General features: G+C 37.3%; 1 protein-coding gene across 2 annotated transcripts; it reads right to left on the bottom strand.

The window, feature by feature from the left end:
- On the bottom strand, positions 1 to 24,214 carry LOC129721424 (DE-cadherin). 2 transcript variants are annotated; one of them, XM_055673971.1, is made up of 4 exons: positions 23,670 to 24,214; positions 18,138 to 18,784; positions 6,996 to 7,126; positions 1 to 6,804 (listed from the first exon to the last, which is right to left on the bottom strand). In XM_055673971.1, exon 4 carries the CDS (start codon positions 6,480 to 6,482, stop codon positions 1,941 to 1,943), a length of 4,542 nt encoding a protein of 1,513 aa, XP_055529946.1. In that variant the 5' UTR covers positions 6,483 to 6,804; positions 6,996 to 7,126; positions 18,138 to 18,784; positions 23,670 to 24,214; the 3' UTR covers positions 1 to 1,940. The 2 variants fall into 2 exon arrangements, with proteins under 2 accessions (XP_055529946.1, XP_055529947.1); XM_055673972.1 differs by lacking the exon at positions 23,670 to 24,214 and adding an exon at positions 20,559 to 21,409.
- Between the last annotated feature and the right edge of the window lie 759 nt (positions 24,215 to 24,973).

The following is a 24,973-nucleotide window of genomic DNA, read 5'->3' as shown; positions in this document are numbered from 1 at the left end:
ACTTTATTAACCAATCATCTTGATTTAAAATCCTTATTAAAAAATTCAGTTACATGTACAGTTTTGTTCGCTCACTTTTTGTTGGTTCGCAACAATGATCAATTTCGCATCCGATATTTTTTATCACGGACTCTGCTCGTACGAATTAAATAAATTAAAATTAAGTCTATCCGATTTACTTGTCTAAAATTATAGATCACTTTTTGCTGCTTTTTGTCATTTATGTTTCGGTATATTGTTTTGCCGTTACTGATTTTTTTTGTGTTTATATAGCATTTTTAAGACGCTGCCAATCAATCAACAGTCATTTATTATTATTTATAACTGCTGCCTGTTTTCTGGTAGATTCTTTAATAATATAATTTGATAGATGACCTACAATAGTTTCCTGTAAAAACCTGGCTCCCGGTCAAGTCGAGAATCTACCTACAATTTTATTCGCATGTTTACGAATACTTTGAAGGCTCCGTTTAAACTGTGCTTTATTGTTCAACAATTTATTTGAGGAGCACAATTTAGCAAACGAAACAGCACTAGTCAATCAAAATTACTTACTATTATTTTTGTTTAAAATCGTGAACTAAAAATATTAGCGTTCCTCACTGTTCGCTCTTAAGCATTGCTTTTATTCTGTCTTCTTATTTTAAAATAAATGTTTGATTTGCGTTTCCTTATATAAAAGACTTAATCGTTCTTATACAATCTTTTCCTAAATTGGAATAAGGCATCTAGTTTCCATCTTTCATACTGGTATCCAACTTCCTGTTGCTCTACACACGATTTTTGTTTCTACTTTCATGCTTGACAATGACTTCTTTTAATATATAACCTCCGGCACAGACAACTAAGTTGACGAATTTCTTTGTCGGGTTTTGTTCCGGTACGCATAATCGTACCCATTTCGAGAAGCCGGTTTTTTGTTGTTGTTGCGATTGAATTGTTTGACGACAATGACGACCTTAGAGGGCCTACGAAGAGGAGAGAGACCTACCAGGCACTTTAGTACGGCAACGCGCTGTTCATTGGAAGAGAGATTGGTGCGACAAGCCGACCGGTTTTCCAGATTTTATATTTTCCCATTCCATTATAATACATACACACATATCAGTCTAGACAGTTCGTGGCGTTTCGAAAATGCATCATCAATACTTTGTGGTACCGTTTACAGGCTTTTGTTTATCGAGAAAGAAGTTTTAAGGCAGTGATCTCGATATTTATGTACACAACATTTGCTCTTCTGGTTTGGTCGAAAAACGCTTTGGCCGAATGCTACAAATGCTGTACATATATGACAGAGAATGGTGCAATGGCTAAAGATATCGCAGTGTGCAGACCGAAAAATACTGCAAAGAATTGACAGTTGGAAGACTTCGTCTATTCGATTTTTTACCATTTAGCCATGTTCCGAATCTTGTATGGCCAAAGCGAAATTCGAGCTGCTGACTTACCCTACACCGCTTATAAAAATATACATATAAATCCGACAGTCATGTTTCTAAAATGAAAATGACCCGCGGGAATCGCCTAACAACTATAAAAAAGGAATGTCTAATGGGGGAATCGCTAGCCTATGGCTTTCTTTTGATAACTAACCGTTAAGCTTGCACGTACCAATATCTCCCCAACCAGTCACGTGTAACCGCTTTTTCTTATATTCATCGTCGATAACACGATGACTCATCCTATACTGTCTGAAAGCTACCAAACGTTCTTGCTATAAGTTTTGTCCGTCGTTATTTGGCTGTTCATAAATATCAAGATATATTCCAAAGTTTATTGTTACTTGTTTCGTTTCATAGACTTTACAGTAAACAAAGTTTTAAAGTTTATCAATACGGTACCTAATATTTGAAAAACTAGCCTTTGGCTCTCCATAACAGCTAAGCGAATACGTCTTAGGATGAGAACATTTTGAAACCGTAAACAACGCAAAAATTACTTCAGATTCTCCAGCCCTCGTCATCGTCTACATTCGAGTCTGTATCCGATGGCTCTTCGCCGTACATATCAGCCAACTTCCTAAACCGTGGTCCAAAATTAGACAGATAGTTAAACTTCAAATCACCTTCATCAGTACAGGAAGCTAAACTTGATAAAGAGCCAGAACTATTTCCATCTCCTTCATACGCATAATGGCGCACGTCGTCAATTGGATATGCATCTGCATCTTTATCACAAGCATCTTTTTTGTCCGCCAGAAAAGCACCAATATCGGGCACCTCGTTTGCCTCTTTCTGTCGCAGATCGTTTCCGTATGGTTTGTCCATATAGATAGGTGGCGCTCGTAGCACAGTCAAGTCATACTCTGCGTCACGTTCACCACCTCCTTCCTCCTCGTAATTTATGATTGTCTCTCGTATATCGTCCATATCCTTCTCGTGCCAACCATCCTGGTGCTTTTTGTGCACCACAACGGCCAGAAGTAAAATTAAAAGTACCGCTATACACACAATTATCGCGATCAGGAAGTTCGAATCGATACCAAAGGAAACTGCCACAGCCACCGACCGATGGCATCCAGGATCGTGGTTTTTGGCTAAACTTGGTGCCCCTAGGTTGTACGTTCGATCGTTTATCGTCAGATTTCGTATACAGCCGGTGAATCCTTTACTCTGTGGAACGTAGGTCCAGTTGAACATTGATCCTAGTGATTCGATGTTGACTGCAGCCCCTCCCAGCTGTAGTGGGGCGTTCACATTCAAGGATTCATTTGGACCCTTCGGAGCATCCAGGCTCATACATGTCGACAATTTGCAGTTGTCGACGATCATTTCTATTGTCTGTGGCTGCAATACTATTTCTACAGTAAAAGGCCTACCTTGGGGATAACGGTGCTTATGTGCAATCCTAATGGTACCCGTTCCGTAATCTAATAGCAATACAGGTAAACCTTTCACCAGCTCCAATGCCAAAAAGTCTTGAATTGGCAATAGCGGATTAAAATTCAATGGACCAATATACATCACTAAGCCATCTTCACGTTGTGGAGTTAGCTCTAGGCTAATTCTAGTCATGTTACATGGACTTACTGGTGGATACATTGCATATCCATGACCATAGAAACCAATAGCTATTTCTTCGCATCGTGGACCTTCATAACCCTCATGGCACTCACACTTGTCGTGGTACGGTGTTCCTCCATTCAAACATTCAATCGTTGCTGGTGGAGCATCACATACGCATTCCGCCTGTACAAATGCATTCACCCCAACAAATGAACTAGTGTTTGTGTACACCGCAATCGGTACGTTAGATTTATGCAGTACATTTTTGCAGGACAACTCACAACGGACCTTTTCCTCAATACACTCATCGATGCTCACCATCATCATCTTCATTCCCAGTTCTTCCTCCAGCATTCTCTGATGATATCCAATCAATCCGTTTAATCGCTCAGGCTCATAGTATGGGCTTCCATGCGCTGAAAATCTGACATCCAGCAGTGTTGCATTGTTGTCATGCTGTAGCACGGTGAATACGTCCACGTTATCCTTGCTTATATTCAACCTTTCTGCAATACTGGCTTGCAAACGATCTTTTGGAGTCAGCGACAAAGACGGACTGCGTGACACAAACTCTTCGGCAGTGATTCCGTAGAACCGAATTGATCCACTTTTATCAACTGCTTCTTCGGGAATTTCCTTCACCGTAACCGTCACCCTAGCTGATACCTGGTGACGTGGAAAGAAACTTGACTGCTCAGTTACCGTGAAGTGCAACTCGTACTCTCCGCCACGAGTGTTCTGAAGCATCGTAATCATTCCTGTATCCATGTTCAACTGAAAATGGTCCGGATTATAACCATCCTTCCACATAAACGTTTTATCGGGCAAATCCCAATCGTCCAAGTCATCCACGTATACTCGTCCAATATCCGCATTGGGAGATTCACCTTTATAGTTGTATACGAATATCCGACTTTCACCTTCCCTCATTTCGTTATCGTTAACATCACCAATCACCAGATGCAAAATGCTTATTTTACTTAGAGGGCGTGGCTCTCCACTGTCTGTTATTTGAATCGGAATGAAATATTCCTTCTGCTCTTCACGATCGAATCTTACCATTGCATACAGAACATCCATATCGATTCTGAACATTGAACGAATGCTCACATCGGCACTATCTGGGATCTCATATCTAAATGGTGGCCCATTCTGCGGTTCATCATAGTCATCCGCTGTTAATGTAACGATCCTTCCTGGTTCCTGATTTTCGTACCAAACCACTGGCATTTTGTTGGTCAGAAACGGTGGATTATCGTTGGTATCATTCAGTTTAATGTTTACCGTTGTTGTCGACTGACGACCACTACCGTCCTCATCCGTCGCTGAAATGATAACCTGCCAGGCCTTGTGTCCATTTGGAGGATCGCGATCTAGAGGAGCTTTCTGCCGAAGGCAGCCAGTATCATCGATTTCTAACAGTGGGCGCTGTTCAACCTTAACAATCGCAAACTTAATATGTTGTGGTGCAGATCGGTCCTTAATATCTGGATCCCACGCTTCAATCCTCTCGATACAACCGTCCATAATCTTCTCCTCTTCAATTTCTAGTACATAATCATTTTTGGCAAATTTTGGTAGATTGTCGTTTACATCTTCGACCTTGATGGAAACAGTAGCATTGTCGTCGTATGTTCCATCGAATGCTCGTACCTGAAGCGTATACTCAGTGATGTTTTCATAATCCAATTCATTATTAACCGAAATTGCTCCGGTCGTTTCGTCGATTTTGAACGCATTTCCAATGTTTCCAGAAACTATAGAATAGGTGATAAGTGAAGCCGTGTCTACATCTTGCGCTGTAACCACAATAACTACCGTATTCTTGTTGGCGTCTTCTGCTACATTTTCCGAGACGTAGTAATCTTTGGTGAACTTGGGCGGATGATCGTTTTTGTCCGATATCTTGATGATAAAAGTTTGCGATATACTGTTTGGCTTACCGTTATTATAGAGGGCCGAAGGAGAATTATCTTCCGCAATAATTTTCACATGGTAAGTGTCGGTTGCTTCACGATCGAACATTTGCAACGCAGTGATATTTCCCGTATGATGATCTATGTTGAAGTACTCTTCGTTGTCTGCTAGCCTAAATGAAACAATATTGTGTGCGGATGTCCCGTCCATGTCGAAAGCACGCACCTGCATGACGGGAGTACCGATAGGTTCGTTTTCCGGAATCCAGCCGGAGTTTACCTCGGTAAAATAGGGTATATTGTCGTTAACGTCGAGAACCTTTATCTTAACGATACTTTGCGCAATCAGATCGTGCGTGTTCTTTACACTCACTGTTAGTGTATACTCAGTAATTGTTTCGTAATCCAATGCCTTTCCCAGGAGGATAATGGCAGTGTCCTCTTTCTGCTCCAGCAGGAACGTATTCCGGCTATTTGTCTGCTCGGTTCTGCCAGTGATCAATTCGAAAATCACTTCTGGCTTGCCGTTAATATGGGAGTTTGCTCTCAACGTGGCGAGTGCAGCGCTATAGTTGCTGAAATTTTCTTCCAGCGAAATGGGCTGTTGCTGAGCTTCTGTAAAGTATGGTGGCAGTTTGTTGGATTCGATAACTGGGACCTTTACTTCAACTTCGGCGTCCTGAGGCATTTCTGGAACGTTGTTGTACGCACGCACGTAGATCTGATAGTATTGTCCTGGGCTTTTATCTACCGATTTGGCTAGTGAAACAATACCATTATTTTCATTAATTCTAAAGTAGCTGTAATCATTGTACTTTTTCAAAATTTCATATTTAATAATACTGTTATCCCCATCGTCCAAATCGGTCGCAGAAATTGTTGCCACTTTAGTACCAACCCTAGCATCTTTGGTGATTGGTTCATCGTATCTAGTTTTGTCGAAAACCGGTGGATTATCATTAATATCCTCAATCGTCACCTTGAACGTACAAACATCATCAAGGTTTGGTAAACCATCGTCTGTAGCACGGACAGTAATGTACACTTCCTTTTCGCGAATCGGTTCGTCTCGATCAAAGCGATGAATCGTCGTAATCTGGCCTGTATTCTTGTCAATTCTAAATTTTGATCGTTCACCAGGTGCCGTCACAAAACTGTACGAAATCGTCTGATGTTCGTCAGGATCGGTAGCGTTGACCTGAATTACATATGTTCCAGGATCGCGTTCCTCTTTCACCGACGGAGCGTAACCTTCACAGTTGACAAATAGAGGCTTTCGGTTGTCAACCGCTTTGAATGACCGAGATGAACCTTCCTGCGAACTAAACCCATATTCATTCAACCCATTGGAATCAGTTTCGTACGTATCGTCATATATACTTCGTCGGTCACGCCCTAACCGATTCAGACTGAACACTTCTCGATAATCGAATCGACTAAAACCGTTTTCAGAGTTACTCCTGTTTGCCTTATCAGCCCTTCTGAAGAAATTATTATCCGAGTGTGTCGAAAGCACAGACATCGCTAAATATACTAGTATCGTTATTCCTAACCTATTCATTTTGCGTTTAGTTACGTACTAAATCAGAACTATCACGTACTGTTATCAGTAGAAGTTATATCGGTGCTATCTGATGTTGCACGAATTAGAAGGAAAATGCCTACTCTCTTCAATTATGAAAACAGAGAATCACTAAAAATAGTCGACGATTCATCCATTCACTCGATGGTCTGTAGAAGTTTCATTCGTTGCTGCAACCATCGTTACAGGGGTAGCTGCCTTTATATATCATCGAAAGAGTTGTTGTTGAAAGGAACTTGGGTCTTATATGGTTTTTTCGATAAGAAACAAATTCATACTGTCACACAAGGTCCTAGAAAGCCTGCACACACGAATTCCGTATGTACACGACGTGTAGAAAGAGAAAAGAAAGAGGACACAATAAGTACATTGCGTAAGGCTTATCAGTTGTGTTTGTCAGTAGTGAGAGAGAAGGTAGGAATGTGATGTGTTTGTATATTTGCAATTGAAGGTGATAATAACGAGCATACAAATAAATGGCTGTGTACATACCTTCGTGTCCCAGATAACGACTGCCTTATCCGCAGCCGATTTGTCGCTTGGTATAAGTTAGTTGCCTTCTGCTGGAACTGGACGATAGTTTCGATGGTTGATATTATTGAATCACCTCAATAAATCAATACCTGCGGTATTAACAAGAGAGATAACTGTTACGGATGATCGATGGTATTGCGAGAGAAACGAGTTTAGTTTTCTTAGAACTATTTTTGCATATTTAAAAAAAGCTTTTTACATAACATTTTTGTATTTGTGTTTTTTGAGACAGCACTGGTTTTACCGTGTTATGAGTTTTATACTGTTTCATAAACGAATAGGTACTTGAATTTAAATATTAAAATTATTGTAACAAAAAATCGCATCTCAGTTGAAATTTTTTCCCTGACTGTTTTTCAGTTTTCCTGATATTCGTTGATTTAACTGACTACAAAATAAATTCTGATTTCTTCCCGATCGGACAATTTTTAATGTTTATGTAATCTTTTTTAGTTTTCATAAAAAAAAAAAGATTTAAAAAAATGACCTTTTTTAGATAGTAAATTTTTTATTTTTCTTTTAACCTTCTTCAAAATAAATATTATTTTTGGAGTGTTAACTTTTTCGAAAAGACAAAATTACTATCTTAAACTTTGCCGAAGACGTCACACCGAACAAATAAACCGTTTGGGCTCTAAAAATATTTTTCAATATCAAGTTATGTTTCAAAAATTAAACCAATGGCACAAAATGACATCTTTTGCTCATAAAAACGTCTTTACAAAGTTTCAGCCAAATCAAAAATGACAATGACAAATATTAAAACTGGAACATTTTTTGTGGAACTGCGCTGTTTGTTATACAAAATACGTTTTTGCGTTCGAGAGTGATCGCAAGTGAAAAGTTCGTGACAAACTTTCCTTTTCAATAATTCTTTAAATTATAGACATTTTGTATCAATATGTTCATTAAAGTGGGGCAAAGTGATTGATTTTCCAGAACCAACCTTTTTTGTTTCATTTTGGGCCCCAAACAATCCTAAACTTTCCGGAAGTTGATTGGTTTTGTCTCCTCTTGGCGCATTGCATTCAAATTTGTATGAAAATTTAATGCTTCACTAATGCACTGCACTGCGTTAAAGTAAAGTAATTTAGATGCTTGACAACTTTGCCGGAGACACTCAAGAACTAGGATGTCCCTCAAAATTTTATGACTGTTCAAAGTTGAGTATGACAAATTTAATGCCAAAAATCATGTTTTGCCAACACCTGCATCAGTAGGATTACCAATTAAAATATCCTGTCGTATCGAGTTTATACAATCAGCTGGATCAAGCCAACAAATGTAGGCCAATATTCTAGACGCAGATAGGATCTAAAACATTTTGCAGAGGTAACTTCAGATAAAAATCTGAATGGCGCTGGTACACTAATAGCACATCTGTTCAACTAAAAAACCAAAAACGAGACAAAATCTCTTTATTTTTTTAAGTATCGAAATCTAGCGGTGGAGAGAACGCATTTTACTACAGTGTGGAAAATTTTATTCTTCCGATAATTTGACGAACAATAATAAAACTAAGACATTAGAATAAGTTAGCTAACACAAATCATAGTTAATTGCAGTACTGATTTTAATTTCAAATTAACATTCGGCACTGTTAGAGACAAAAACAGGTTTCAAGGGGGGGAAATTCGTTTAAACGCACACCATTAAGAATCATCAACAGGCTCACCTGCAATATCGAAAACCTTGATGATCTGTCAGCTTAGTATTGTAGTAGTGTTAGTACGCGGAGCTCAAGTTGATGCTGGCTTTTTTGTTGATCTGAGGCTACGAAATGGCGAAAAAACCTTACTTGAGTGAGTCAGAGCAAAAAGTTGCTATGAAACTTAAAAAACTGGCATGAGTAACCGTGAAATTGCGAGGAGAGTAAATAGATCCGAAACAGTGATTCGAAATTTGCTCAAAAAAGGTGATAAATACGGTGTTAAGAAAAAAACTAAGGGGAATACCAAAATAAGTAATCGTGATAGAAACCGCATTTTGGAGCTGGCTGGCACTGGAAAGTTCAACTCGTCGGATATTAAGAAGGAACTTGGACTCCCGATTACCAATAAACTAATTGCACAGATACTGCGGGGATCTGGACATTTTAGGTATACAAAAAAGGTCAAGAAACCGAATCTAACGCAACGTCATATTCAGATGAGACTGGATTTTGCCAAAAGGTATATGACATGGCGAAATGAATGGGATACTGTGATATTTTCAGATGGAAAGAAATTCAATCTAGATGGCCCTGACTGTTGCGCGTACTATTGGCATGATTTGAGAAAGGAAACCGAGGTTAAACTGTGCCGAAACTTTGGAGGCGGAACACTCATGGTTTGGGGTGGTTTTTCGCTTCACGGAAAGACTCCGATTTGCACCATTTCTACCAGGATGAACTCGGAAATGTATGTGGAACTGCTGGATGACGTTCTGATTCCATTTATCGAGGATTATATGCCAGATATAGATTATATGCAAGATAATGCGGCAATTCATGTCAGCAAAAGAAGTATGGAATGGTTTGCGGAGCGGGAAATCAGAGTTTTGGACTGGCCAGCACGTAGCCCGGACTTAAACCCGATAGAGAACCTCTGGGGAATCCTCGCTCGACGTGTATACCGAGGTGGAAAGCAGTACGGAACAGTTAAGGAATTAGAAACCGCTGTGAGAGACGCCTGGGAGTCAATTTCTGTTGAAACGCTTAAAAATCTCGTAAATTCGATGCCGAACCGAATTTTCGAAACTATTCGTATGAACGGAAAGCAAACTAAATATTGAGTATTGGTTAATGTTTTAATGTAAATAAATTCTTTGTTATCATTGAAAAATAATGCGTGCGTTTAAACGAATTTCCCTGATTACAACTTATTTTTTTCTCTTACCCAGTCATATTAGAACTTATGATTAAAATCAATAGTGCAAGAAACTATGCTTTGGATAAGCCAACATATGCAACAGTGATAAATTTTAATAATGTACACTAACTCACCAGAACGGTAAAATATAAGACTGCGTTTAAACGAATTTTCCTCACTGTATATACCATTCATACTTGCTCGTGGTGAAGAATTATTTCTGTCTCTCTTGTTCTCATACAAAACCAAAAAGCGAAAAGACTGTGCGAACTCTCGCCGCGCTTTCGTCGAGAGAATTCTTTGTTCTCGGTACTGGTATGACGAGAGTGCTTTCTCATGATAATGGTACAGTAGCACTCGCACGTGCATCGTTTTTATGAACATTTCTTCAAAATGAATTGCATTGTTGCCCGAGTTGAAAACCGAATATCTTGACTAACGACAATCGTTTTTTTACATAGTACCTAATGTCGCAAGCAGTGCTGTGTATAGCGCGTCTGATATGCATTGCTCGCAATGTTAGGTTTAATAAACGGTACGAGAAAAAAAATTTGCCGTTAGTCGAGAAATTCGAATTCCAACTCCAACGAAAATATTTAAATAATTCAACTAACTGGTTAAAATGGTTTCAACAGTCGCGGGGTGTACGCTCTATGACAATTTGTTAATCAATGTCCCGTCGGGATCCGGTATATTTTTCCAAATCTGTATCATATTTCCAGTTCGCTTATTTTTCGCTTTCCCTACTGCACACATTGTCTGCTTAATGAACTTAAATGTTTGAATTGTTGAGAGATTCTCAGTTTAATTTTTTCTATTCATGTTGAGTGTGAATGGTTACTGAATTTCTGCTTAAAAAATCTCTTGTATGTGGTCCTGTCTTAGCTTGATTTTGATAGATTCAAGATCACATTTTTGTCTGGTCATTAAGGCAAATAAATAATAGATGTTTGTTGCATGCTCAAACTACCGGAGCGAACTGTTTCAACGATGCACTGTAAAATCAATGTAGGATGGAATAGCGAAAAACGAATGCGATAGCGTGGGCTAGGATTTGCAGCAGAGTTTTGTTCGAAGTTGCATATCTGTTCTGTGCTAATAGTATTGGCTGAAAAAACGATTTTCAGCATACTCAAGTTTGAACTGCTTTAACATTTTTCAGGGACATCCTACCTCTTTAGTGTCTTGGGTAAAGTTGTTGAGTATTGAAAAACCTACCTTTTAAAGTCATAAACCGTATGCCGTTATAAGGTCTCTAGATTGCCGTTCCAAACATTGTTGTCTCATTTTCTACACAAACCTTGTGCACGCTGGGACAATTATGCTTGGAACGGTAGTAGAATGGAAAATGCAAAAAAGGAGGTTAAGGTGACAGAACCCATACAAATTTTCATACAATGCGCCAAGAGGAGACAAAACCAATCAACTTCCAGTTAGTTATATTATATAAAGTGGGCAGAGTCTCTGCTTCGTTCACTGTGAATTCTGGAGCGCCTCAAGGAGGACACATTTTTTTCCTGTGTGGACTCATCACTGCGACCAGAGCTTAGATCTATTGTGATATTGCCCAGGTGTTTTCTGTACTCCGCATTTCATGTTATTGGCAGTATCACTATTGAAGTAAGTGATACGCTTATCATTCATATCCGTGCTTGTGTGTAAGTTTTACCTTTCCGTTTCTAGCTTACTACTCTACTATACCGAGCCCCTGTCCTTCCTAACAATATCGCCTGATTACAAATTCCTGGAGAGAACTTTCATACGTTACTCACACCAGTTTTATTATAACAGGGACTTAATTTTGTTAGAAGGAGAGTCAACAGAGGTACTGTAGAATTCAGATTGAAGGAAAGGTACTTGGTGGAAAACCTGAGAATAAGCCCATGCTAAAGTCTTTTGGCAACCAAATGGCCTGATTCTACTAAGATTCGAACCCACGGCCACCCGCTTACCAAGACGGACTCTGTACCCTTGTGGCTACGGAGCTCTAAGGAGGACACTTAGGACCACTGTTATTCGTACTCGTGATGAACAAGCTTTCATGCAAATTGACTAATGCCATGATTCTGATTTATGCTGATGATGTGAAAATTGAATTGAAAAACGATTGTCTTAAATTATAAATGGACATGCAAAATTTTGGACAATGCTGGTCAGTTATGACATTTTCTCGTGAAATATCTCCTATCGAGTTTAAATATCATTCTAATGGAACTAAGTTACCACGTAAAGAAAAACATCGGGACCTAGGCGATACATTTGACCCACACCTTCCGTTTACTAACCATATTGACAATGTAGTAACAGACAGCTTAAGATTGTTTTTTCTTGTGAGATGCTACGGACGTGATAGACCCTTATTCTTTATTAGCCATTTACAAAGCGTTAATGCGGAGCAAGCTGCCGCTTCATGAGATCATTTAATGAACTACAGCATATTGTTAACATCGACATGACGCCGGTCCAAAGCCTATATTTTCCAGAAGAAATAAATAAACTCTGATTCAGGATCGATTGGGGCCCCAAATGGAACAAAAATACTTAGTTCTGGGTTTGTGCTAACAAGTTTATTTTTTATTATGTAACGACGCCTCACTCTAATGTTTATGTCAGTGGAACCGGAAGCCGCCACTTTGAATTCAAACATGAGAGGAATATCATAGAAACATTTCTTGTGCTCTAAATTTCTCACATTCCAATTTTGGTTCGATGTACTCTAATAGTTCTCGAATTATGCAGAAATTGGTGTTGTGTTTGTACCGCCTAACTTTTCAGAGAAGGGAGGTATGCCAACCAATGTACCCAAAAACCTTTAAATGCCAAATTTGGCTCCATTAGCTTGAATAATTCCTAAGTTTTGCAGAAATTTGTGTTTTATTAGTATGGGAGCCCTCCCTTCTAGAACGACATATTTATTCTGCGCTTGTTGGGCTACCTGAAATAGCATGTGTGTTGGCTAAGTTCCCCGATATTCAGCATATTCCCAACACGCACGCCCAGTATAGCAGTGACAAACGACATAAAACTATGTGGACAGTAAAACACAAATTTTTATACAAACACTAGTAATTATGACTTTAAAAATTACATTTTCGTGAACTACAAATTAAGAGCTTTCGATTGATGTATATATCATCATTGTCCAAGTCATTTAAAGAAAAATCATGTTCAAAGATGGCTTGACTCAGTTTTTTTTTAAATTCCTCGAACCACTCAACCACAAATTACCACAAATTGGATTTCGAATTCACAAATTAACCACTTAATATTGGTGATAAAAGAATTAAAAAAAATTACTTTGTCAAGCCATCTTGATATATGCATTCAATATTTGCGAAAGTTCTGGGTGCATTATCAGGGTAGCGAAAAAGTTTTCAAAATTAAACTTCCCGATTTTCCCTGAAATATAACAATAATTTTCCTGATTTTTCAGCATTGAGCACAAAAAACTGCAACGCATACCAACGTAACATTAAAATTCTAATGAAAAAAGTTTTATCGGATATGAAAACAAACAGTAGAGGTCCCGCATTAACCTTTTATGATGGAAAAAATCAGTTTAAGTGCTGAAGTGTCATGTAATAAAAATCTCGCCTCGGTTGAAAATTGTTCCTTGATTTTTTATATGGCTTTCCCTGACATTTCCAGATCGAAAACTGGATTCCCTGACATTCCCTGATTTTGAAGGTTTTTCCAGGTTTTCGCCCCCCATGGACGATGAAACGTATGTGAAATTGGACTATAAAAACCGTCCCGGGCCCCAATATTTCACTGTACGCAATGGCAAGGATATCCCCGAAACGGAGAAAGCCGTTTTCACCGAAAAATTTGGCAAGAAGGTGTTGGTGTGGCAGGAAATTTGCGAGTGCGGCAAAATATCTAGCCCATACGTTCCATCGGAAGCAATAAAGAAGTACTTCAAGGAATGCCTCCAGAAGCGTTTAATGCCAATGATCAAGCAGCATGATGAACCCGTCATGTTTTGGCCTGATTTGGCATCATGTCTTTATACCAAAGACAAACTACCCGAAAAAATAACGTTAAAAAAAACCTTAAAAGTTTCTGTAATTGTATATAGTTATACCATAATTTAACTATGTTTTTCATTGTAAATACATCAATTTAACATTAAATATCATTGTCCAGAACAATAAAAAACATCGTTTTTGCCATTTTTACCATGAAAAGGGGGGTCGTTATGTATCTCAACAGCATTTTTTCAGGCATTTTTCCCATACATTTAGAAGTCACTGACAATGTTTTTCATGGTAAAATTGTCGGTGGTAGATTCAACAACAAAAAACGTTGTTAAAACATGGTAATGACAACAATCGTTTGCAAGCTTACCGTAAAAATACCGTGTTTTTATGGTTATAATAAAAAACATTGTCCGTTTACTGTTCTCACCGCAAAATACATCGTAAACTTTTTTTCGGGTAGGTTGGTACAGAAGAAAAAACATCTGTTACGTGCCGAAAAACATGAATCCGCCAAATTGCTCGGATGCACTGTCAATCGAGACTTTATGGGCTTTGAGCAAAGCAAAACTACGAAAATATAGAAAGAAAATACATAAAAGTGACAAGTCTCGCTTATGCTTAAATATTCTCAATATATTAAAGGTCAATGATGTGTAAGTCACGAACAATGATACAGCGTGCCAAATAAAACAATTATAATTCAATGAAACAATACTTTTTTATTATTTCAAAGGTGTGCCTATATCTGGAACAGTTTATACTTCTCCATTGCCAATCGTGAAAATTTTTTTGAGAACAATCTGTAGTTATTACATAACTTTTGTCAATTCTTCTACGGAAATGCTTAGAATCAATTTGGTTCTCGAAGGACTTCAACATGGCTTTATTCTTATGCTCTCCATTATATACCCTTTCTCTAAGCTGAATTCTACAGTACCTTCGTTGACTTTCTGCCTAACAAAAATAAGTCCCTCTTATAGTAAGCTGCGAATGCAAACTGCCCTAAACATTGTTTCCTCGTGGTGCGATAGGGAAGGTCTAAATGTAAATCCTTCAAAAACTACTATCGTTCCATTTACACGAAGGAAAAAAGTTATGTTAAATAATATAAGATTAAAAGGTGAGCTCTTGAAACTCTCAGACAACGTCAAATATCTCGGGGTACTCCTTGACAAAGAACTTAACTGGAATACACATCTAGAGCAAGTAATAGGCAAAGCCACAAATACTCTATGGATATGTAATAAAACTTTTGGTAAACAACGGGGGCTAAAACCGAAAATGATTCATTGGATTTATTTGGCTATTGTGAGACCCAGAATTACCTACGCTTCACTGGTCTGGTGGCCAAAAACAAAAGAAAGAGGTGCTCAAGATAAGTTGGAAAAACTTCAACGGCTAGCTACTCTCTCAATAACGGGTGCAATGAGAAGTACACCAACCAAGGCATTGGAAGCTTTACTCTTTATGCTTCCACTGTATCAGTTTATACAATTAGAAGAAGAGAAGAGTGCTTTAAGGATTAGAAGACTTTTAAAACTCTTTGAAGGTGACCTAACAGGTCATCTAAATATTCTAAAAACTATTCGTATCAATCCCCTAGTAACCAACAATGAAGACTGAATGGAAAAAAGATACAACTTTGAAAGAAGATATCAAATAGTTAAACCTGAGCGCGATGTTTGGGAACGCGGGGGTCCCGATCTTCGTCCGGGATCAATTGTTTTTTACACAGATGGTTCAAAAATGAACGATCGAGTGGGAGCAGGAGTAACAGGCCCAGGAGTAGATCTATCAATTCCGATGGGTCGATGGCCAACCGTTTTCCAAGCCGAAGTCCTAGCTATACTAGAATGTTCTGTTATATGCCTACGCAGGAAATACAGACACTCAAACATTTGCATCATATCCGACAGTTAAGCAGCTTTAAATGCTCTGAAGTCGGCAACATGCACATCAAAACTTGTTTGGGAGTGTTTTCAATCACTTCAAACACTGGGTTGCAATAATCAAGTAAATTTATATTGGGTTCCTGGTCACTGTGGAATCGATGGAAACGAAAAAGCCGATGAACTTGCAAGACTTGGATCGTCTCATCAGTTCATAGGACCAGAACCTTTCTGTGGTTTATCCGCTTCTTCACTTAAAATGGAGCTGAAAGCATGGGAAATTTCGAAGGTGGAGTCCAACTGGACGAATACTTCCATTAGTAGGCAGTCAAAGAGGTTTATCACACCGAACGGTCCTATGACTCGCAAAATACTGGAGCTTTCAAAGAAAGATCTAAGCACATATACTGGTCTAATAACAGGGCATTGTCCGAGCCGTTATCACTTGAAGCTTATGAAAAAACTTCAAGATGATACGTGTCGCTTATGTGGCATGGAAAAAGAAGACTCTGAACACCTGTTATGCCGATGTCCGGCAAATATTAATAAAAGACATAAGTTCTTCAATAGGGGGCTGTTAGAACCCTCTGAAATCTGGAGAACAACTCCCAGTACGGTTATTCGCATCATGCGAAGTGTAATATCAGACTGGACTAATGCTATTGGTCATATCAAGACGGCCACTTCCAATAGTGGTACGTTATACTGACTTTCAAATTAAAAAGCGCATATGTCACAAAAGATCAAAAAATTGGTCGCAGTGATAAAATACCCAACACGAAAAAAAAAATAATAAAGCTGGTCGGAGTAACGTATGATGGTTCTCTTCAAGGAATTGTAATTATGGCGATATTTGCAGGATAGAAAGAGGCTCGGTTTAGCAGAGCAGTAAGCTTGAAATGGAAGGATAGAACCTCGAACACAAACACGGATATAAATGGAAACATATCATTTACTTCAATAGTGATACTGCTAAAAAATATGGAGTGCAGTTTACAGGAAATACTCAGCAAAATCATAATAGACCAAATGTCTCTGGTCGCAGTGAAAACACAGAGAAAAAAAGTCATACGAAGATGAAATTTCAATATCAAGATGATGAATTAAAAAAAAAACGGAAATATTTCATGCACTACAAGGATTAGATGAGGAACACAGTCAGCATAGCATTTGGTTTACGACAAGTTAGTTCATTTTCTTAAACATTAAATGAATGGAAAATATATATTTTGATGTCTTTTTAGCATCCCAAGTATACTCTTTCCCATTTTTTTAGATATATTTGAAATATACTAACTTTGATTTACTAAAATGTACAGTAATGCCTTAGCCTATTTGTTTGAGTATAGCCGGGAAAATTGGCTCAAAGATTTTTTGTTTCCATTCTGCATTTCATCAATGCAAATATTGACTTCCTTAACCCTCTAGTGCCCATGTCAGCAAAATTGGTTTCTGTAAGTCAAAATCACGAAGCAAAAAATATTTACACTTATCATTTAGTTTTTAACCGTGTAAAATAGTTCACGTTCGAAGTATTAGCAGACAGATTACCACAAATGATCAAAACAATGGTCGCAGTTCGCAGCAGTTTGAATCTTACAAAAAATAGCAGATAGATCGATTTATATCACGATATCCAGGTACGCAACGCGCGTTTTTGAATAGATTAGGATATCTATCCAATTAAATCGTATCGTTATTTTTATAACAAACGAAAAAAAAAACACTTGCAAAGATGCAGGCGATTAGTCTTCTCTTGGTAGTAGCAAATATTTCTTCCTGTTCCGGAACTGAAAACTGAAAATTTTGAATGCAATTTTCATAATTTTCTGGTCAAGAACTGTGACGCAACACGTTCCGTCTAGAAGGGGTGTATTCACACATTTTTTAGTTCTCGTTCATTTTCGTATTCCAAAAATTACATACGCTGCCTGCTTTGCAAGAATTTCAAATATAGTCGTAAGACGAAAAAATGGAATTAGTGCGTGAAATAAAAAAATGTTTTTAAGACATAAAATGATTTTGGAAAAATCGACCATCTTAGATTTTTTCAAAGTAAGTTGTGTGGACAGACCATTTAGTTGCCTGAAAAATTTTCCGATTCTTTTTTTCATTTTCCCTAATCGAAAAATGAATTTCCTGACATTCTCTAATTTTCTAAAGCTTCGAGCTGGAAAATCAGGGAATAGATTGTGGAAACAATAAATCAAGCTCCACTAAAACCATAACGTTTTCAACACAATAAAAATTGAAAGAGCTTCAAATATATTATTATATAATCGGGACTTTTAAACGATTGATTTAAACGAAAATTAACAATTCGAAATGATCCTGACGTATTTAAAGCATTTTTAAAATGCAGGTAATGAATAATTAACTTACCTGAATGTTTTCCACAACATAAATCTTCTACAATAGAGGATCAAATCGAAGTATACACCAAAAATCGATGACCAAAACACATTGAATTAGATAATTACTGAAACTCGTTCTGCGCTCTGCGACACACCTTCCTTTGGTCGACCGGAAAGTAATTTCAGTTACCCACTTCCGGTTGGGTTCCAATTCAGGAACTATTATTTTTGTCGTTTTCTTATTACTTTTTTCTCTTCACTAAAGGCACTTGATTTCCACAGCCGATATAAAAGCATTATTTAGAGACCGTTATCACATTCTTCTCCGCTTGTCTTCACTAAACTGGCAAAGCACATTAGATTTTTTCCGATTTTTGCTGTATTGGATACACTACTGGGCTAAAAAAAACTATTCAGCTGTATTGGCGACCGTGGCACTTGCCCAATTATTATAGCATCAAGAACAAAAATGAATTATTCTGCCTTGGAACCACACTTATATAAACAAATTTAATGTTGCCGTACCATAACTATTGAACACGTGATTCATTCAGATAATTCATAAAAGGATATAAAAAGTGGCAGCACTCAGACGTTCTCAGCTCAAAAATTACACTGGTGTCGTATGTAACGGTTTCGGTCTTAAATGATGCTCACTTGATTTAGCAGCTAATCCTGATGAAGATAGATGAAAACAAAGACAAAATATTAATAATTAATTTTGTATAAATTGCGGCGCTATGATTGCTCTAAATGCATTTCATCTATTATTTTTAAAGTCCTCTTATAGTTTTCCTTGTTCTGCTAATTTAAAACAATCATAGCGCCGACACCTTAGGTTGTATTAAGCAATGAATTGTAACTATGTTACTTCATTTGACAAGTAAAACGCGTCTGGTCAAACAGCAAATGTAAAACTAAAACTAGACAAAACTTCCACATAAATCACATTGCTGACCATGAGTCTAAAAAACGTGAACATTTGTATATTTTTTGGACATCTTGTAAAACATCTTCAACGCTCTTTACTAACAAGATATCGGTATCAGCAGACACAAAGAAAGCAAACGCCAACCGATCTGTTGAAGTAATTGGTGTTGAAACTTTTTTCCTTGTTATACAATGAAATTACAGTAGCGACCAGCTTCTACATTTCGGCTAGTGCGCCTTTTCTTCTAAAAATGCAAAATCGAAAAAATATAGATGTCACATGTGTTAAATACAGGGTGTTAGGAAGCTCACTTAACCCTTTATAAGGCAGTGGCAACTATATTGCCACCAACAACATTTGTTTTTTGTTTTTTAAAGAGTTAAAAAGAGCGATAGAGGATTCAACTTGATAAAAAAAAACCTTCTACGCATATGGCCAACATTTAGCTACTGTATGGTTATTCACTTTTCAGTTTTCGGTTATGTTTGCCTTCAACGAGGTCTAGCACAAGAAGTGTGATAGCTAGTTCAATTCTGTTGGTTTCGTTGGAAAGCTGAGAAAACTTCATAATAGTGTCTTGAAAACGTAGATTTGGAGAGAAAAAGAAGCACTTAGAAAGGAACAAATGTGAAATCAAATGTTTTTTGAGAACTAAACTGCAATTTTCTTTCTAAATTGAGTAACAAACATTGGTTCTGTTGTTAACCAAATTAAACATTGAAGCCTACTCTACAAGTTGTTCTTTCATATCAAGCATCTAACTCTTTTAGTTTAGCTGCTATTTCACTTTGAAAGCAATAAGCTGCGCTTTCATTCAGTGTTGTGAGATTCACAATTTGCTGCTCCTGTTTACTTGGACGCGTCGTTGAATGAAAGGATTTTAAGTCAGCTCCCTAACACCCTGTATATCCAATAAGCGTTAAACACGCTTGAAATTCGTTCAATAGCAGGACAATTCATTCGAATACAATGTTTCACCATCATGTTCTTCATGTTCATTAGAAGCTCCACGTTTATTTTCAACTTAACATTCAGTTACTACCCATTCAACGCATTTTAAAAGTGAAGACGGAGTAACTACTTTTGCTGGGCCAGGAAAAAAGCATCGTCCTTAAGGATTGATAAATCGTTTGCTCGAAACCTGTCGACGCGTAGGGTGAATTCTATTTTGCTTTTAAAATTATTAGAACAATAAATTCTAGTGTCTGGTCATATAAATGAAGTTATAATCGCTCTTACGGTAGCACAAAATAAAAAAAGCACATAAAAATGTAGAATGTAAAAAATGTAACCAAAAAAAATATTTTTTTTTGGGATAAATACACAAAACTTTTTAAAAATTGAAAAATATGAGATAGAGAAAAAAAAGTAATTGACGAACGCCAGCCAGCGACCTCATTGAAAGTTTGTTGCTATCTTGGTTCAAGTCAGGAAGTTTACACCTCATACAACGAATGACCAAACCGCTTACATTATTCAGCGTATATTCCAAGTAAAACTGCAACCATCTGAACTCACTTTTATTGTTATTTGTTGCCTCGCATACGGGTGCTGAAGCAAGAAACCTCGCGTGAGTCACCACGCGAAGAATCGCCAAAGCTACCTTGTTTCTGCTTTCGTCTGTGTCTCGTTCCTGTTCTCTCTTTACGCCTCTGATGGGCCAGTTTTGCTGCATCCGCACTACGAATATGAGCCTTCGCAGCCTATGAATAGAGGCATGCACCGTCGTCACTGGTTGTCAGCGGTGGTACCAACTCAACAGTCGTCTGATTGGGTAGGAATGTCGCAAATCCACCACGTAGACTTCTCTCCAATACTAGCGCACGGGCGTTACCCAAAGTGGTACTCACTAGCACTTCACTCTACTCCAACTTCAAATGCCTTCATATCTCATGAACTTCAGCAGCGATCGAAGAAGCACAAAGAAAATTTTCATTTCAGAATTTCTTCTTTACACCTTCTTGTATAATAACTGCTTACTATTACCACAATGAATTTTTATTGTCATTCTTTTTGCTCTCTCTCCCTCTACCATTACCATTCACTTCCCATATAACGTTATCGGTCTGCCTTTTCAGACACCTTTATTACTCCTTGGTACATAACACTGATATTCCTCATACGATTCCTGATCTCTACGACTATTATGTTCTAATCTTCTTTCGACGCCGGAAAGGTTCAGGATTCTTTGTACAGATAAAATAAATTTTAGAAATATACCGAAAAACTTCCGAAAGCTGCATAGACCCGGTGTTTCACATTTACGTCTACTGTGTACGCGTGAGATCTATCTTCGAAAGCGGAAAAACATGTAACAGCAAAAACTCGCGTGTGTCTTCAACAGCGCGTTACCGACTCAACTGAAACTACCAATGTAAGTTCTCGTTGTCGACTCCTGTCGAGCAGAGTCAATGGAATGGAGTAATATTGAATGGTTGTTCTCAGTGTTGCCAAGTTGAAAGCTGAACTCTAAACTGAATATCGCTGCGCCCAGGCAACTTACAGTTTATTAAAATGATTATTTTTATAACAAAAATTTATACATATTAGACACTGGTTAATGAACTGGTTAAAACAAAAATTTATACATATTAGACACTGGTTAATGTTTTAACGTATCTTGTTGTGATGAAAACTTATGTATTCAAACTAAACGGCAATTTTTTTCAAGCAGTGTATCTGTTCCAATTTAGAATACATATGTGTTAAAAAAATGTAACAATATAAGAGAAGTATAAAGGTGGATTTAACTAAGATTTTTCAACTGTTTAAAAACTTATCTGCAAATGAAGTCTGCAAAGTATTTCACGTACAATTATATTTTTTTTCCTTGGCAAAACGAACGATTTCACTGTACACTGAATAATCGGCTGCGAAGTCTGTGTAAAATAAACAGAAGGTCGAGTTCCGAATGAGAATGTAACACCAAGGCTTTGATTTGCTTTACCATAATATTCATTTTATTATTTCACACAACTGTTAAAAGCATATTTTGCAGTGTCATAGAAGCGTATTGTACAAAAATGGTATTCAATAAAAGTTCTCTATTTCGTACCGCCTCTTTTCAACCGTAAATATGTTTCATCTGACTTTCAGACCATAGCCCACAATTGAAATATTTCATTGTTGTAATAGCTTGAAAATAAGTTACTTCTTTCAGTTTCATTAGCGAACATATATACTGACCGACAATTGTACACCGCAAAATGTAACAATACAGGTCGGACTCGATTATCCGGAGACTCGACTATCCAGGATTCGATTATACGGAATTTTAGACTCGATTATCCGGATTATTTTTTTGCTGTTTGTTTTAAATATTTATTTTGAAATTTTATCTTTACTATCGCTTTCAGCACATTTGTAACCATTTCTGTCCTTTTTGGCATATTTAATTCCTGGTTACGCAACTGCATCATTTAAGTAACATAACGAAAGAAAATAATTATTTTAAAAAATAATTAAAAATATTTATATTAAAATGATTTAAATTGGCAAATGTCACTAACAATAATAGCCTTGCTCGGAGCATTAAACGAAGTGACCCATAATTATAATACAGGCCGGACTCGATTATCAGGTTTCTCGAAAAATTTTTCACTCCAGATAATCGAATCACCAATTTTTTCTTACAAACGAACGTAAAATAATTATTTTCTTTCGTTATATCAGGGGCCATCCACACACCACGTGGACAGATTTTTAACGATTTTGACCACCCCCCCCCCTCCCCCTTCGTGGACAACTGCCCATATAAATTCTAAAAAAATTGTATGGACCGTGGACATTACCCAACCCGATACACCCCCCCCAAAGCTGTCCAAGTGGTATGTGGATGGCCCCTTACTTGAATGATGCAGTGGCGTAGCCAAAAATAATTTCTGTGCAAAATAGGGGTAAATTCTCGAGAAGCAAAGAAAAATAATTTGACACTGATTGGTTTCACTTAAGTCGGACTTGTCCCAAACACGCTAGAAAGGACAGAAATGGTTACACATGTGCTAAAAGGGATAGTAAAGGAAAAATTTCAAAATAAATTTTTAAAACAACAACAAAAGTTACTCCGGATAATCAAGTATAAAATCCCGGATAATCGAATCCTGGATAGGCGAGTCACCGAATAATAGAGTCCGACCTGTGCTAAAATCGGTAATTCGAAAAATCTAATGAAAATTGTATATTCAGAATAGCTTTAATATAAGGGTATTCCGATTTTGAAGTTGTACATTGTATTAAATTCAATGATATAAAGGAGCATGAATAACCCATTCAGAAATTATATTTAAATATAATACATACTCTATTTGCATTTTATTTCGAAAATATAATTAAACTAGAAGCGCAAAACAACTTTTATTACAAGCAACATAAAGTAAATCAACAATGAAACATTTTTATTCTACACAGGAAATGGTTTTGAAAAATAATATTGAAAATGCTGAGAAATGGTATTCAGCAGAGCATATTTACTTAGCCGCTTCGTATTACCTGTGATTGCACAATACTATTTATGTTATTTTTATAGCACATATTTATTATAAAGTACAGAAATGACTAATTAATTAAAATTGGCTTCACTGGCAATCCGGCTTTTTATTTTAAAAACAACAAATGCAAATGTATACTCACACTTATATGCAACTGGTGACTAAACTGGTAGCTGTATATTCTACTGCTGCGAGTAGCATTTGATTTAAATGCTTTCACACTAGTGTAGATTACCAAAACAAAACCACTTTTGCCCGACTATGCTCTCCAAGCATTGCTACACTCAACGGAACCTACGATATGCACCTTACTCACAACTCACGAGTTCCCAGTGGCACTCATAAAATCGCTGTCGTCTCTTTCTTGACAAACCGAAACTGAGCTGGGCTAAGCCGATTCCGAGTCACGCATAAAAAGAAGAATCACAACTAAAAGAAAATAAATTCCACACCTTGTTTTCACTGAAAAATCATTGTTTTCTTTTGATATTCGTTTAGAAAACACTTCAATAAGCTTAAAAACTACACTATGTTGAATATGTAGCAACTTTAAGGTGAATTTAGGGCACTTTTCACTTAAAAATTATGTTTTAAATCAGCGGTGCAAGGGCAGCGTACGACAAAAAGAGAACGGTTTTCCGAAATACAACCAAAGAATGAATCGATCTGGGTTCGTCGACAATCTCGCATTCATTCGTGTGTTCGGTTTGATGCTATCTAAACTTGTTGCAGGTAAAACAAATACCTTGCTACATGGAACGCACACAATTTCAAATACGAAGGCGCTGCTTTCGAATGTCCGACACACCTTTGCGTTCAATTTGATTAAACTTGTATGAAAGAATTTGCATAATAGTAGCAGTACTCGCAAAACACGTTCTGCATGATTTATACCAGATTAACTTTTTACCTCTGACTGAAAAAAAAGGTTGTAGCAAGTTTAACTATAAATGGGGTTCAAATTAACTACAGACCACCGACGATTTTGAACCGAACGCGTAGAACTTTCATTTTAACTATGCCTGTAGTATTTCTCACGAAAACAGTAACCGAGGGCTACGCAGTCGTTTTGACTGTTCTACTGTCAAAATAACTATTATTCAAAGCCCTATTTGTTGTTATTTTGACAGCGTTGGTTTAGTTATTTTAACAATGAGTTTGTTAAAACAAAAACCGCGTTATGGTGTTGTTTAATACGTTTAACATTCAGAAAAAAGAAGTGATTATGCAAAGGCTAATCGCTCCAACTTCGCTCAAACATTAAACAAGCCCAAATATTTGTAACCATTGTTTAATGCATCAGCGAAATCAGAAAACCAGTGGTATGTGGATGGCCCCTTATGTATGAAAACAACGAACAATAACATTTATTTCTTCACTTTAATCAAATTACTTAAATACTTAACCTTATTAGGCCAGCATCATACTTCGAGACGAGTTCAGCTG

Source organism: Wyeomyia smithii, chromosome 2 (genome assembly GCF_029784165.1).
Source record: "Wyeomyia smithii strain HCP4-BCI-WySm-NY-G18 chromosome 2, ASM2978416v1, whole genome shotgun sequence".
Lineage (NCBI taxonomy): Eukaryota > Metazoa > Arthropoda > Insecta > Diptera > Culicidae > Wyeomyia > Wyeomyia smithii.
Note: the sequence above shows the minus strand (reverse complement) of the source record. Positions and strands in the feature narration are given on the sequence as shown.